Raw genomic sequence first — 17,627 nt, forward strand, 5'->3', positions numbered from 1 at the left:
CTACAGAGGCATAACGGTTAATGGTCGAGTTGTACTTACGAGCGATCTATGAAGGGTTATCGCATTGTTGATTGGTTAAAATAGGCACATAATATCTGTGGTGTATGAGATACATCTAGTGGAGGGTTAATGTAAATAAGATTTACATAAGTGCCATGGAATAGAAAAAGAGTTATGGTTTGTATGTTTCATGAGATGAAATATTAAAACAATAGGTTATAAATATATTATGGTAAGTTAGTTATCATTTATATTTATAATAATATTAATTATTGGATAATTATATCTTTTTCTCTAATAACCAATTGAGTGGGAGGTTATTGGTAGTTTCATGGTAACCGTAAGATAAAAGAAGAAATGTTTTCCTAATTTTAGTAAGATTTGTAATGTGAATTTGAGATTTCCAATCTCGGAAAGTACTCACGGAATAATTGTCAAGTAAATCAGATTTACTAAACGACGGCTTGGAGTTAGCTAAACAATTGTGGAGTGTTCTTACACGATAGACACTCAGCTAAACGATGAGCTAAACGATCGCATAGCTTTTGCTAGACGATCACATAGCTTTTACTAGACGATCACATAGCTTTTACTAAACGATTGGGCATCGACCTATACGATAGGTTGTTTCAACTCCCACTTGCTCAACCGTTTACACGATTGTCTTCCTCTGATTTTTGCCTCTAACCAAGTCCACACATAGCCCACCCTCTGGATTCTCACACCGAGAATACCAAGGTAACCTTCTTGGTAATGTCATATTCAACTCAACACAGTCGAGGTTTTGTGGAGGCCGTTCGTGGTGTTTGGGGTGTTCGTGACCTTGGCGATCGTTTAGTTCGAGTTCGTTGTGATCGTGCAATGTAGCGGTCGTATTGGACAAACGTTCGTGTGTTGTTGTGTTGCTGTGTTCGAACGTTCGTGATCAAGGAACTTGAAGATGAGTCTTCAAAGGTTTGTTGATTCTTCCCTTGATCATGTATTGAAGCATGTTGTAAGTTCTGTTTTATGCATAACCGTAAGTTTTCCGTTTCTGATTGTAATTGTAATGTTCATATACGATTGAAATTTGGAAAGATCCTTCCGCTGCTCATGAGAACCCTCGTGTCTGACTTCCTTCAGTTACGTTCCTGCACTTCAACTCGACACAAATTTCACACGTTTGGTCTTTTTGAAGATGTGGTATGGGTGGTGAGATTCTGAAGATACAGGTTGAACATATAGGTATTACTTTGTCATTTTGGGACAAGGTGTAGTTAGGAATCATTCAGATGAGATTGATAGTTATAATTTTAGAATTATTCATATAAGTTTGATTGTAATTTTGAAATTGTGTTCATATAGGGTTTGGTTCTTGTAATTTTGGAATTGTTCATATGAGGGTTGCATATTCTTTTTGGAATTAGTTCCAATTAGGGCTAATCATTCTTTATGACATTGTTCACGAGGTTATAAGTATTGACAATGTTGTCATGGTGTTTTTCAAGGCAAAGTGGAGACCAAGACAAGCAAGAAATCTATATGAGCTTTTGGGAGGATTTTATAAGTCTATCCTCTCTTTAATCATTTTGTAATTCATTTATTTTGAAATTTTATTCTTGTGTGCAACTTAGCATGTATACTTTACTTGTTCAACTTAGCAAGAAATCCATGTAAATGTTTTGTTCATAGCCATTATAGGTTATATACTTCAAAGAAACATCTAGTGGGGGATATAGTTTTAGTCTTGTGAATTTTTTTTTTTTTTTTTTTTTTGGGGGGGGGGAATAGAAATATATACTATTGTGGATTGTGGCTTAAATTTTCGAATCGTTCAAATATACATGAAAGGTAATAGAGAATGGAATTGTTAAGTTACATTGGATATATTGGGGCTGATATATAGACTGAAATATGTGCAACTGTTTATTTTAGTTGATGAAATTGTCTCGGTTGGGCCAAAACAAACCCTTTTCTCCAACCACAAAAGGACGGAGAAGTGCTTCTACTATTCTATCCAATCAAGCACTGGCTTTAATTACCGAATTCCACCTAACATACGTAATAGACTGGTTGAGGCTCTTGTTTGAGATTGTATCAAGAAATATTTGTCTTGACGTTTTTTTCAAAATCAGTAATCACATTATACTTGACAGTCTAATACTTGACGTTTTATAAGCGTCAAGTATACCGATATAGTTCTTCTCCGACAAAAAACATTGGAACGGAATTAAACATATACTCTGTTATCTTCGAGGAATGATCGATATGGGTTTGTTTTATTCAAATAAATCAAATTTTGATCTAGTTGATTATGCAGATTCTTGATATTTATCTGATCCACTAGATTCAAATAGGTTATCTGGTCTTGATATTTATCTGACCCATAGATCTCAAATAGGTTATATGTCTTGATTTATCCGATCTACTAGATCTCAAATAGGTTATCTGTCTTGATATTTATTGATCCACTAGATCTCAATAGATTATGTTCGCACATTCGGGCCAAATTGCTTGGACAAAGTTGATGAAAATTGGAGATGGACTAATTTAGAGAACGTTCTTATTTTATATTTTGTTAATTTATTTTATTTTGTTTATTTATATATTATGTTTAATTTATTTTATTATTATAATATATTATATTTATTTTAATTATATTTTATTGGTATCTATATTTCTATTGTGCTCCTCAAAAATTCACAACAAAAATCAGTTTTTCAAAAACATATTTTTGTTATTCAAATATTGCGTTTTTAAGCTCGGTTATGCAAAATCTCCTCAACCTTTTTCTTTAAAAAAAGTTCTCTAAATTTTCTCTTAATCGTCTTTATTACTCTACATATCTTTAATTCTTTAACTTTACTCACTCTCTAAAATCTATTTTCATAAAACTTCTCTCTCCAAAATTTATCAAAGCTTCCATTTCCATTTTCTCAACAAAGTTGATACAGAGAGAGAGAGAGCTTTGCAACAATAACTTACAGACAGATTAAACTAAAAGGCTGGCATAGTAGTGAAAACTGATGGCCACCTTAACTTGTAAACAAATCAGGGAATGAATTCAGTTGAAATGTTCAACAAAAGGCAACAAAATTTCTTCCCAAAACAGAACTGATGGAAAGATCCAAAACTTTTCCCTGATAAGAATCTCAACAGCTGTCAGAAAACTTTACAAGTATTAGCTAAAGTAATGGAAGGTTAGAAGGAATGGAAGCTAGAGACAAAGGAGAAAAAGGAAAAAAAATTGAAGAAAAGGCACTGCAAAAACTGAGCGGTATAGTATCTTAATCTTCTCTAATGGATGTTGTTGGTTCTGGTTCTGTCTTTGCCTCCACCTCCATCATTACTGAATCCCCAGCATAAACTTCTTTATCGTCACGGACCATGCTACTCTCTTTTCTAACAGCATCCTCTTCGGCTGTTTTCGTCTCGCACTGTTCCTCCTCAGCCAAAATGTTAACGTCCACATTACCAATTCCTTGTGGAGATGCATCTTCTTCTGAGTCTTCCGAGTCTTCCTCTTCTTCTTCCTCCTCCTCCTCCTTCTCTTCCGTTTTATACTCTCCAGAGTCGCCTTCCACATAGCTTGTATCATTATCTGGTGTTTGAGACTCGCCGCCCTCGGTTTCTTCGTTTTTGTCAGCATAGACCATATTGAGGTCTGGTTCGGGAAGTCGCTGCTGCAAGGGCACTGCATCACTGATGATTTGGCCTGTTCTCAGCTTCTCTCTGTAATCCTCCATCTCGACTCTGTATCTTTCTTTATCTTTCATAGCTTTCTCCTGATAAACCTGCAAGTAAAGAAAAATTATCGGCACCGGCTACTACCGACGATGCGACCAAAATTCTCAAGGCATAAAAGATGAGAAGGAATGCAATCCTTACTGTTCTTTCAGATTCTTTTAGTTTATTCCAAAGATCACCGATCATTCTGCTTATCTCCCTGTCCTTTCCTGGGTATAACGGTTTGAGTCGGGCATGCTGCTCAGCAAAGAAGAAGTTGTAGCCACTTCTGTTTGGCTTTGGATGAGCGGGATCCCTCCGCTTTATCTCAGACTTCTTCCGACGACGACGGCGATGAGCATTTGGTGTGGTGGAGGTAGCAACATCTTTGGCAAAAGCACCGACAGACTGTAAAACTTGTTGCTCAGAAGGTTGCTCAGAAGGAGCCTGATAAAGCACACCTTTTAGCTTCTCCGTTCCTACGGTAACAGTAACAAGATATCCACTATCAAATTTTCCGTCAATGACTCCGATCACTGGAAACCCTCCCGCTGGTGATGTCGAACTTGGAGCAACTGTAGGGTGAAGAGAATTATCTAATTAGCACTGAACGAGAGAAAATGAGTGTCATCGACTATAAAATACAAAGCAAGCACAGAAAGAAATTGCAGTTTTTATGTGGCATATGACATGAACTTGTAAAGAAGGCATTGAAGCAATCAAATATATTGTCCCCTAACTTATATTCCGAGTATATTTCTGAAGGACCATAGAATACACCTGCTGGAAGTTCAGTCGCAGTACTCCTTGGTTGCTGGGATGCTGCCTGATTTTCTGATGGCGGCAACATAGAGGTCATTGCTTGCGTAGGAATTGTCGCTGCACTTGGGCAAGTAGAGGAATCTGAAAGATTGTTATGTCAGAAAATCAATAGCAGAATATGGCATTCTCTTCAGGAAAAAATAAAGATACTATTAACACTTGCCAGAAATTTGTGGTGTCCATCCCACAGCTTTAAAGAAGTAAATCTGTTCAAAATGGTGAAGCAATGAAAGATAGTACTTCCTCAGCACAAAAGATGCATTGGTGGCCGTCGAAGGAAAATTGAAAACTGAAGTTACTTCTTTCCATCTTCTCTCTCTTATAACCTGTAAAATCAAGATTGTTGCATGACCATGCTGTGGGTTAATATGAATTTGTAACAATTAATATGTTTTAAAATGTTAATCAGAATGATTCAGCTTTTAAGTTTTATCCATGTGAAGTTAGGAACATTATAGAAGCAAAAACCATAGCAAACAAATTTAATAGCATGCCACAACACCATTGTAAATGAGTCCAAAATCATAACAAAAGGGGCTATATGTGACATTTAGAGCCCGTTTGAATTGACTTTCCAAGTGTTTAAACATTTTTCATTTGCACTTATAAACACTTATTTAAAAATTTGGAAAGTCAAACCAAACATAATCAATCCTGTTTGGGGGAAAAAGGGTACAATATATTCTTCCGGCATTACAGATGTAGACTAAATCCTTGATAGGCAGCAAGGAAACCGCAATCGCTGCCGTGACAGCTTTTGGCAAGGCCCTGATTTGCACTTCACCAATCCTCTAAAAGCATATTCAACCAAAAAGCCTATAACTCGTCGGGTGAGAATATTTATCATGCTTTTAGATACCAGACGCTTTGTTCAATAAAGAAATCAATTTCAATACAAACTGATAAACACACTCAGATCGACATCATTCAGTAAGGATTATAGCATCAAAATGTATACTGAAGGAATAGAAAAACCTCAGCCTTCTAATCATCTGCAAGTACAGCAATGTTAAAAAATCATGAAAGTAAATGAAAAGGTTGGAAATAAGCTCAAATAACCGCCTTATATTTGCCATCTAGAGATATAAAGAACAAGTCCCAACTCCAATTGCAGTCATCAAGTTTCAGATATGAAAACATTGATCACAAGATTCATAGCAAGTCAATTTTACCTTCTCGATGCCACCACGAGAAGTAACCTCCACAAAAAGCCGATGCAGGTCTAGTTCTTTCCCACCAATAATGGGGATCCTGCGTTTTTTGGGAGGTAAAAGTGAAAAAGAAAATATATATCTAATTGCAAAACCAAGAAAATGGAGAACAGATAGTTGCTCCTAAGAGAAAACATAATGAGTACATAAAAAAATTTCAAAAATGCAAAATCAATTTTTACTTCCATGTCAAGATCAGGAATACAAGGTAGCATCAGGCTTTACTACTATTTATTTACAAAGACTTGTTATCTCTATTTAAACAAAATTTGAGCAACTTCCATTAAATGAATGACAATGTCCACTCCACAGGTAAAGGAGGAGATGTTTAAGAAATATACATGAACTTGGTTCCCATGACAGAGTGGAGCTTTTCCAAGGATGTCATAAAGATCTTCGGATTGGCTACGATATCATCATATGTTGTTTGCGGTGGTGGGTATGGAACACAGTTAGAAGACACTTCAATTGCTGGCAGTTGCTTCCCGCCAGCAAAAGAAGTCGATGCCATGGTCAACTCCTTCCTAATACCCCAGCTTGCCTCTGTTCTTTCCTCTTCTATCATCAACCAATGAACTGTTCAGCACATCCGTCGCTGTTATATAAAATTTGAAGAAAACAAAAACAGAAATAAGAAGTTGAACCAGCTGCATTGCGAACAAAGAGTAGTCATAAATGGGCAAAAACAACAGAAGTTCACAGCGACGAATGCCCCCACACCTTTCAGAATCATTATCCAAATAGAAAACTCAGCAGGATTAAGAGACACCACAAATACCAGAGCAGAAAGCCAGGGAAAAGGGAAGTCCCATGCTGTATTAAGAGGTAAGAAAGCCCATGGGAGAAAAGGGCTATGCAATAAAAAAAATTGAGGAAACTACTAACAAAGACCAGTTGAATCAAATAGGCAGGTAAGAAAGGCAGTAGAACAATTCTGCAAATTTAATGAAGAAAATTCTCTAAGCAAGGTTTAGCCAAATGAAGGTTGGTATACGTTGTGGCAGAGGTTAGAAACACATAATGGTTCTATAGGACATACATTTAAAGAAAGAACAAAAATAAAATGAGAGCTTTCTAAATCATAATGATGTCGGGTGAAGGAGGTTGAAATGGAGTGTTAACTCAATACTCTTGTTTCTTTCAATGGGTAAGATAGCAGTGATTGAGTTTCTTGCTTTCTAAGAGGACTCAAGCCATGTGACAGTGATGAAATGAATGAGGCTTTAGTACCTACCTACACCGAGGATGAGGTTCCATTGACCTGTAACTGGATGCATATCCCCAAATCCCCCCAGCCCTGATGGGTTGCAGGATTTGTTTTTCAAGAGTGATGGGATTTTGGGGGGAAATCTGTGAATAATTGCTGTCTAAAGTTTATCAACAAGAGATCCCCAAAAGCTTTATACCAGACAGTAATTGTGCTCATTCTTAGGGGCAGAAACCCCAAGTGTACCAAAGAATATTGCCCCTATCTATCTTAAAATGGAATGTCTGAGGCTAACAACACGTACAGATGCAAAAATCACATATCCCAGATGGATGGAGAATTACCAATGTATACACTTCGAATACAAATACTTCTATTCAGTTTAGCCCTAAAAAGATTAGAGTAGGAGCATTTATCAAGAATGTCTCAGGGAATGTCATTATACCTTTGCTAAAGTGGTACCTTACATCCAAGAAGTTGATGTAGCCAAGGTTATCAGCAATCCAAAAGGGTCCACGAGCGACAATTAAAGCTGGAATCTAGTCTCAAGCCGTTGAGTTCGATTCATCTAGAAAACTTGCTCCATTAAATGTTGAAGGAGTATGCAATGTGAATCAGGCATCCAGTGAATCAAAAGAGGATTTAACTTGATGGTGCATTTGTTGAGAGATGGAAGCTACAAAATGGTGATATTTGATGTTTTGGCTTGGAGAATGCCCTGAGAAAATGGCTGATATATACTTAAAAGATTATTCTTCAACCATTAAACAATACAATACCAAGTTTCTTTAGAATTAGAACGTGGTGAGTTTGTTGAAATTTACCACTATTAAGCTGGGGCTTATGGAAAAAACAAAATGAAGCTCAGAGAGAACACGTAATAGGGAGAAACAATAATAGATAAAGGCAGAGAGAGACCTTTATACATAGATTTGTCTTGGAAAACCAGAAAGCCCTCTCCCTTGATTCGTCTCCTCCAGTCAGCAAGAAAATCTTTCCACAATTCCTTTTATGTAGCATACAAGCATTGTAACTATGTTATATAAAATCTCAAAAGAAACAAAACAGCAATAGAAGACTGGATCAAATGCACTGCATGCAAGGTTCATAAATGGCACAAAACAACAGAAACTTCATAGAGATAAATACCCCACCCCCTTCAAAAACAACATGCAATTTGGAAGTTCAGAACTGAGATAACAAGAAACACCACAACTACCTGAACAGATGAAATAACTCCCAGTAATAAGGTAGAGATTCAAAGACCCAAAAAAGAAAATGGTACAGCAAAGCTGTCACAGCCATGAATTCCTCTAAGAGAACCAAGGGGCTGAACCCAAAGAACTACCCAGAAGCCAGACCCTTTTTCCTACAGAGGCTAGCAAAAGAGGTGATGAGATGAGCCTCCCATTTTAGGCCATTGCAATAAATCTCTCTCGCTGGGAAAGTTTTCAGGCCTAGTACAAAGCTATGGACCTTTCCCTGACATTCCAAAGATATCTAATGGGTATTAAACAATTGTCTCCTCTAAATTGACAAAGCCAAAAAGTTCATTTCCTTCTTCTTCTCCCTATCTATTTCCCCATTATCTGACACAAAATCAGATTTCAAAAGTTGCAAATTTTTCAAAGAACCCCATTAAACAAAAATATTCAAAATCCCAAAATCAAGAAATGGGAAATCCAAAAGAGATGGCTATTATGAATGAGTAAATGGACTTTTGGGTTCGAAGGTGGGGTTATGCCCCAATGCACCCTCCATTCATTAAAATAAAGAAACCCCACATTGAAAATCACAAATCAAGAAGAAAGAAAGTAGAAATTAATGGAATTACCAGACAGAATAGTGATGAGAATACTAGTGTCCATTATTTTTCATTACTAAATCCGTCTTCCAAAATGTGTATTATTGATTTAAGAATATGGAAATGCAAAATGCAAACAACCCAGGTGATGAAATGACAGAATAAACAGTTTTAAAGGGGGGAAAATTATAAAAAAGTATGAATGAAGTACATACATTAAAGATAGAGTGAAAGATGAATGAAGAAAGCAATAAGAGTGGGGGGGAAATTCATAAATAAAAAAAAAAACCCAAAAAAAGAAAATTAGACAAGAGAAAGGTTTAGAAGGAACTAACCCCAATTAAGAGGACATTGATGCGAGAGAAAACCAAGAAGTAAGCGAGAATATTGGATGAAGGAGAAGGGTAAATTAGGAATCGCAAAATACGAAAGTTATGGAGGAAAATGAGGAATACGTTATGGCGGGGGGTTCGTTCTTCATTCTCAAACTGTTATTAATTGTTCATAAGCATAAATTTTCGGATATTTCTTTTTTACTTATATTATTTTGGTATTTACTTTATTTATTAATGTACATACTAGAATTAATTTTATTCATTCAAATTTTTATGATCTTATGGGATCTTTTTTTTTTTTTCCCTTTTACATAATTTTTCTGAACCGTTTTCTTCTTTTGTAAATTAATGTTCAATCTAGTTTTTTAATGAATTTCTATGGTGATAATAAATATAAAATCAAGAGGACCACATTTTATTGAGTTTTTTTTTTTTCTTTTGAGAATATTATTGCATTACATGTGTGAATAATATTTGAGCCAAGAAAAGAAATATAAATATTTTGGTATTTTTTTATATTGAATAGATTTGATGGTAGCAATACGAGCATAGCTTAGTAGTTATTTTTTAAGATAAAAGGTTTATATTCATTTTTACCATTAATTTTGTGTGTATATACATATATATACACACACAACACATTATTCTTTTTTAAGTTTAATCAATGATATAGTGATAGTTTGAAAAATAATATATTGTACTTATTGAGTTGTGTTTATTTGGACAATATTCGAATATTAATTTAACTATATTTTATGTTTGGATGGCAAAATAGCTATACATAGTTTATATACTCGTGATTTTGGTTTTTTTTTTTTTTTTGTTTCCTTTTTGTGCAAAGGCCTACAAAATAATTATAAAATGACTAGGTTTAAGTCTCCCTCTTCTTTTTCTCTTCTTTTTTTTCCCCTCTTTTCTTGTGGTGAAATTGAGTATGATGGCTAGTTTCTTAAAAGAATTTGTAAATACATATGTTTCAAGGTAAGTTATTTCAAATATATTAGAGGATTGGGTTTGAGTGTTGTTTTGAATATTTTTTAAAAAAAAAAAAAAAACACTTTTGATCCCATGAATTTTCATAAGGTAACAATTTAGCCCATCAACTTTGATTTGTAATGATTTAGTATCTATATTTTTAATTTTGTAAAAATTCCGTTTCCTGAATTTTACTATGTAACCATTTAACCTTTGTACTTTTAAATTCATAACAATTTAGTCTCCTATGCTAACAAATTTATAAAAATTAGATGTCAATTTTTATTATTTTATGATGTAGATTTTGTATTTTATAAAAAATATTGAGTTTCTAATTGGTTTATTAGTTTATTTATACAATAAATCTTATTAAATCTGTAACTCTAATTTCTACCATGGAGACTAAATTGTTACAAATTTGAAAGTACAGTAACTAAATTCTACATAGTAAAGTTCATAGACAAAATTGTACCAAATTGAAAGTTTAAGGACTAATTCTTTATAAACCAAAGTTCAGAAACTAAATTGTTACTTTTATAAAAATTAGGGACAAAAATGATTTTTAACTTTCTTTTTTCTTTTTTCCCTAATTGTATTTGTGGAATTAGATAGATTCACTCATGTTTGAACACTCCAACGATCATTCAAACTTCACGCCTTTCTTGGTCAGGTTCGTCAATGGAAAGGCTATCTTAGAGAAACCCTCCATAAACCTCCGATAATAACCTGCCAAACCCAGAAAACTGTGTATTTCTGAAATAGTCGTGGGTTGTTCCCAATTAACTATTGTTTCCGTCTTCTGGGTATCTACACTAATGCCCTCTGCTGAAACAACATGACCAAGAAATACTACCCGATCTAACCAAAAATCGCATTTACTAAATTTAGCATACAACTGTCTATCTCGCAACGTCTGCAATACTATCCTCAGGTGGGTAATATGATCCTCCCTACTACCAGAATACACCAATATATCATCAATGAATACTATCACAGACTGGTCCAAGTAGGGATGAAATATCCTCTTCATGAGATCCATGAATACCGCAGGAGCATTTGTCAATCCAAATGGCATTACCAGGAATTCATAATGTCCATGTCTCGTTCTAAATGCGGTTTTAGGAATATCGGCTTCTCTCACTTTCAGTTGATGATAATCCGATCTCAGGTCTATCTTTGAAAACACTATGGCTCCTCTTAGTTGATCAAACAAATCATCAATGCGTGGTAACGGGTATTTATTCTTAATTGTTACTTTATTCAGCTGCCTATAGTTGGTACACAGTCTAAATGTACCATCTTTCTTCCTCACAAACAATACCGGAGCTCCCCAAGGCGATACACTAAGTCGAATGTATCCCTTGTTAATTAACTCTTGCAATTGAACCTTTAATTCTTTCAACTCAGTCGGTGCCATTCTATACAGTGCCTGCAATATAGGAGTTGTTCCTAGAATTAAGTCAATAGTAAACTTCACCTCCCTATCGGGTGGTAATCCCGATAGTTCTTCAGAAAATACATCCCGAAATTCATTTACTACTGGGACATCTTCTGGGTTCAGCTTTTTCCCTTGAGTAACTATCACATGAGCTAGGTAGGCTTTACATCCCTTGCTCAACAGCTTCCGAGCTTTCACTACCGATATCAAATTCTCTTCGACTAATCGCTTGCTTCTTGTCAGCATTGCATCCTGGTTATTTGATCTTCTGAGCACTACCTCCTTCTTGTAACAGTCTATTGAAGCATGATACTTGCTTAGAAAATTCATCCCCAGAATGGCATCAAACTCCAACAATTCTAAGGGAAGTAAATCAACAAAGAAGTTATGACCATTGATCAGTACCTCACAACGATTATAGCATCTATCTACTACTATCACATCTCCCAAAGGGGTAGAGATAAATAACTCTTCAGGCATAGGTTCCACCAAACTATTTATACTAAGTGCATACATGTTAGATACAAATGAATGTGTGGCACCAGGATCAAATAATGTAAGCAGGCTGTCCACATAACATAATATTATCGATCACAACATCTGGAGACTCCGCTGCCTTCTGGTGTGTCACGACATACACTCGCCCCTGCTGCTGGGGTCGACCTACGACATTCTTCTGCTTGGCACCACTCGACCCTTCGCCCCGATTTCTAGCACTCTTTGGTTGGTTAACTGTCTGGGAGGTCGGTTGTTGTGCTGTTGGGACGTCCCTATTCACTTGGGGACAGTCCCTCTAGAAATGTCCTGTTTGTCCGCATTGGAAACATGCACCTCTGCCACTATAGCATACCTCAAAATGTCTCTTGCCACAATTAGGGCATGTCGGTCTCTTATCTGTGCTGGCTACCGACTTACCAGCTCATGGCATCTCTGATCAGCTAACTGCACTGGCCGAGGGTCTCGTTTTCCTTTTCTTGGATCCCTGCCAACTGGTTCCCTTGAAATGGCTTCCACTAGTCTAGGTGGCTACTGGGGATCAGAATCCCCTGTCTCTAGGCCCTACTACGGCTTCACTACCTTTTGGCAACTGCTCAACATCTGTCAAACTCCGCTCGACTCGTATTGCTATTTCTACTAACTGGTTAAAATCTAACCAATTAGTCATAGACATCACTGGAGTTCTAAGTTCCTTCCTCAAACCTTGTTCAAATTTCCTGCATCTATCTCTTTCCTCAGCAATAATTGGTAGGGCATACTGTAATAACTCTGTAAACTCCTACTCATATTCTGCCACCGACATCATTCCCTGTGTTAATCTGAGGAACTCATCTCTTTTTGCATCCCGGAACGAGCTGGGGTAATGTTTTTCTTCAAAGGTCTTTCTGAACTCAGGCCATAACATCACATTTGTACTGGCTCATCTGGCGAACATCACTTCCACTATTTCTCTGCTTCTTTCTGTAGCAGAAAGGTGGCTAATCCCACTTTCCTATCATCTGGACAATTCATAACATTGAAACATTTTTCAATTACATCCAGCCACAACTCAGCTTCGGTTGGATCTGTTGTACCTTCAAATGTCACAACCCCTAGGGCTTTAAACCTCTCAATACCATATTTCTTTTCTAGGTCAGCTCGTGCAAAGCCCACACTGGTTGCTAATCTCTGCACTATCCTGTCAAAAACTACATTTTCTAGCTGAGAATCTGCCCTTGCTTGGGGAGTACTAGACTCTCCCTCACATACCTCTAAGCCCCTATTGGTAGGGTTAGTATTCCTACCATTTGTCTGCTTTCTTAGTCTGCCACGTTGCCTCGGCATTTCACCTAATACAATGTACACATGTTAGGAACTCACACTTAGAGACTTAGACTTATGCCTGAACTTCCCCTCTCATTCCCAAAATCTTATGCTCTAATATCAACTTGTCACACCCCCTCCCAGATTACCTTTTTATTCTGAAAAATAATATGACCGTGGTAGCTACTAGCCCCTACTGCCAACAACCACCACCAAGCCTTTTGATCTAAATACCAACCTATTATAAACACTAGTAAATACACGCATGCAGCAAACCTCCCTTAGGGTTCTACAAAAATTACATAAACATATGCATACACCCAAGACATTACTTTTGCTGAAAACAAAAAAAAATATTCCCAGATGGCCCAAGCATTCTTAAAGAAGCCCTAGTCCCCCTCTAAAACATGTGTACATAAACAGGTTATCAACCTAAATCCTCTTAATAAACCGAGTCTTTTGGTGGCAAGCAGCAGCAGGATCAACCTTGAGGATACTAACCGCTACCTGAGAAAAGAGAATACAAAAACTTGGTGAGCTAACAGCCCAGTGAGTGACTATAGAATCGTAAAGCAACAAGCATAGCAATACTATAAACATGTAAATATACAAACGAGTGAATTCAACAATTGTCTCTAAATGTAGCTTTAAGCCATTCTCAGACATCATTAAACATTATTATTCCCTACTTGAGAACGAGTCTAAACGCTCTAGCTCCCAAATGTTTACAACCGGCCAAGAGACCCATACTTCGGTCCCCCATTCATAATTGCCTACGTGCACATGGCCATACTAAATATCATCATATTTTAGGTACTTCTGCTCAGATACCTTCTCAAATTTGTCCTTAAGTATCAAGCTTCTATGATACCTTCTCATATGTGCTTCGGTATCAAATTGACCGGATACCTTCTCAAATGTCCTTCGGTATCAAATTGGCCAGGTACCTTCTCAAATGTCCTTCGGTATCAAATTGGCCAGGTACCTTCTCAAATGTCCTTCGGTACCTAATTGGTTAGATACCTTCTCAACGTCCTTCGATATCAAATGTGTATTTTGTAACAACAAATTAAGTTCCATAGCCTAGTATTACACAAAAGCTATTCCATTGCCACTCATTTATACAAGAACTCATTCTCCCATAACCTTTCTTTAGGAAGCATATATCAAAGTCAGAACATAGCTTTTGTAGTGGTTACACGACATACCTTGGCCTGTGCTATACACATACAAGCCGGAAACATGCATTAAGTTATTCTTCAACCATTTGTTGCTTGAGGAAGTATAAATACATCATTAATGTCACTATGCTTTACTTGATCATATATGCGTGAGTATTAGAAACTCTAAGTTTATTTAGTCACTTATAGTTCGTCAGGCTCCTATTGGTTTATACGCTTCTCCTAGTTCTTCTTGGCCTGAAAAGATATAATTCCTGATTAAACTACTTAGAATTCCTAGCAAAATACCTCAAATAATTCATTTATTAAAGAAACTTCCATCAATACAGACAGCTTTACTGGCGAGATCTCCTTGAGCGAGGCCAGCGAGATCCCCCCGAGCAATGCCTGCGAGATCCCCTATAGCGATGCTAGCAAGATCCTCTAGAGCGATACCAAGCTTTTTCTATGAAATTTTTAGTGATACTCACCTCAATTCCTAGCGAGATTTCCCCTGAGAGCAAGATCCTCCTTACAAAATCTCACTATAATTCTCCACGATGAACTGCTTGCTTGTTCTTCACAAGCAGCTGTCTGCTTATGCACCAATTCCCTGGTATAACTTCAAAAAATTTATAACTCAAAATCCAGAGCTCTTTTCAAGAAGTTTCCTTCTACAAACTTATTTAGATTTGAGTTAACTTCCTTACCTTAAAATTTCAGCCCATAATTCCCTATAGCTTGAAACTTCCAAACTTCACCTCAAGCCCGGATTAATCCGTGGTTCTGCCTCTTCTGCAAATTCTCCTCTTTTGTTCCTCTCCTCTTGTAATCATTCTTCAATAGGACAACCTTGAAAACTAGATTCTCCTAGCTTTCAAATGGCATCGAATTTGCTAGATTTCCTCTTGTCAATTGCCGAAACCATACTTTTGAAGTTTCACGTCCCTTTCAATCTTTCTGCCGCTTCCTGAATTCAAGGAGTAGATTGCCACGTAACCCCTTTCTTAGTGCCTCCAGCCAGACAATGATTGAGTTTCTTCGTTAAATATATTTTTCTTCCATTCCTTCATATTCCCTATAAACAACAACATATATTCCTACTTAATAAATATGTAATATAACATCCCTTTGGCTAAACATGCTTATCTAAGGAACCTAAGTTCGAGGTTTACAGTTCTCCTTTCCTACTCTTCCACTTTCCGTGTGTGTTCTGATCGGTAATGGTGCATTTCCTATTGGGTTGATTTAAACCACAAACTTTTTGGTAACATACATATAAGTTGAACTAGGCTTACTTCGACAAAAAATTCAAAATCTTAATAGATATAAAATTCAAATTTATGTCTAATAAATTTGTTAAGTCGGGGGAAATGTCGAATATGCATAGAATTTATTTGGCACAAAATCAAAATTTCATAGATTAATTTTATAATGAAGATTTACAATTTATTAGATACTTTTAATAGTTATGAATCGCCACAAATAACCTCATGTAATTTTATAATTAGAAAGATACGTATAATGCATGTCAAACTCACAAATTTTAATAAAAACTAAGTTGGGTACAAAATGAAATTCAAAGTTCAAGTTAATATTACAACACATTTACAAATTTAAGGTAAAACTACAACTTTTATCTAAGTTAAAAATGCTTTAAATTTCAACTATTATCTAAGTTAAGGTGTAGTTGGATGGAAATGAAATTTTTGAGGGTATAAATGATATTTTCTCCAATATGTTGTTCTAGTAAAACACGATAATATCTTTTCATAGTAAATGGAGCATTTATGGGAAAAAAATAAAAAGGAAGTGTACTCATTTAAGTATATAAATCCCCCAGTTACAAATATAATAATCATATCTAAAATATTGACAGATATAGTATAATGTCAAATAATTTGTAATATAATAAAATTTATCAGCCGAAATCTATCAGACTATATCACTGAATTTAATGATATAGTCTATTACGCATAGATTTTATTATATTTGCAATTTTTTTAAAATGTTATTATACACTTAATTATTATCCTTAAGAGTGATACTCATAGCAATTATCCTAATAAAATAATATAATAATCAATATTAGCCTTTAGGAAATCAATATTTTTAGGGCCGACAAGAGAAATAGCAAATTTTAAAGTTTCATTTAGAAAAATAGCAAAAAAAATTCAAAATTATAAAAATAGCAAAACAAATTTATGTAATAGAAACTTATGGATGTCTACCCAATGGTGGGGTCATTAGAAACTTATGGATGTCTACAACGATGGACCTCCCCCAAGGTAGTGAAGTTGTTGTTGACAAGTGAGTATTTAAAAGAATTGCAAGTTCAAGATGACGTGACTATTGAAAATATAATTGCATTTCACCAAACCAGTTGTAGAGAGTTTCACCGTATTTATTCCACGTGACAAATTTGCTCATAGGATCTTGAAAGTTAACTTTAAACACTACCAATCCCGGAACATCATTGTTGCGAGCGAAAAAGATCAACGACTTGGCAAGAGTAGTTGTCAAAAGCAATCCAAGATGATGGAATTCAAGAAAAGGTTGTTGAACCAACAACCACAGACATGAGATTAAGAAGGAGAAAAAGAGATTTTGGGCAGCTAAGTGAAGAAAATGGAGAATATGAGATTTATGATTTTTTTTATTATTTTATTTTAATAATCACAATAATAATAATAATAAACTGAACAATATATAAATATATAGCACATGTTTCAAACATTTAAAGTTTAATTCCTATTTATATATTTCTTTTTAAGTACAACCAGCCATTTTTAGGTGTTTCTATGTGAAAAATTGGAAACATCGAAAATATGAAAAACAAAAATCAAATTAATTTGATAACAATAAGAATAAAATAATAAAAAAAATATTAGATACAATTGAATTTGAAACAAACATTTAAACAAATATAAAATTAGTTAGATAAAATCATATTTGATAATAAAATATAAATTGGAGAGAAAAATCAATAAGTTTTTGTTTATTGTAATTAATTCGATAAGTAGTTAGATAAAATATAATTTGATAATAAAATATAAATTCAAATATAATTTAGGGAGAAAAATCAAGAAGGGAGGTTGTTCCATTTAAGCTTCAACAATTATATTTATAACTCCATCAACCATAAAACCTACAAAAGATGCTTGTCTCGT

At 35.3% G+C, this 17,627-nt stretch overlaps 1 protein-coding gene across 1 annotated transcript; it reads right to left on the reverse strand.

Annotated features, from left to right (window-relative positions):
• Window positions 1-2,971: 2,971 nt before the first annotated feature.
• Window positions 2,972-8,756, reverse strand: LOC120068345 (high mobility group B protein 15-like). Its single transcript, XM_039020083.1, is given in 9 exon segments — window positions 2,972-3,773; window positions 3,868-4,280; window positions 4,486-4,608; window positions 4,691-4,853; window positions 5,700-5,778; window positions 6,080-6,314; window positions 7,864-7,941; window positions 7,944-7,978; window positions 8,165-8,756. Coding segments are annotated over 9 exon segments (1,719 nt in total). The 5' UTR covers window positions 8,251-8,756; the 3' UTR covers window positions 2,972-3,266.
• Between the last annotated feature and the right edge of the window lie 8,871 nt (window positions 8,757-17,627).

This window comes from Benincasa hispida, chromosome 12, assembly GCF_009727055.1.
Source record: "Benincasa hispida cultivar B227 chromosome 12, ASM972705v1, whole genome shotgun sequence".
Taxonomy (NCBI): domain Eukaryota; kingdom Viridiplantae; phylum Streptophyta; class Magnoliopsida; order Cucurbitales; family Cucurbitaceae; genus Benincasa; species Benincasa hispida.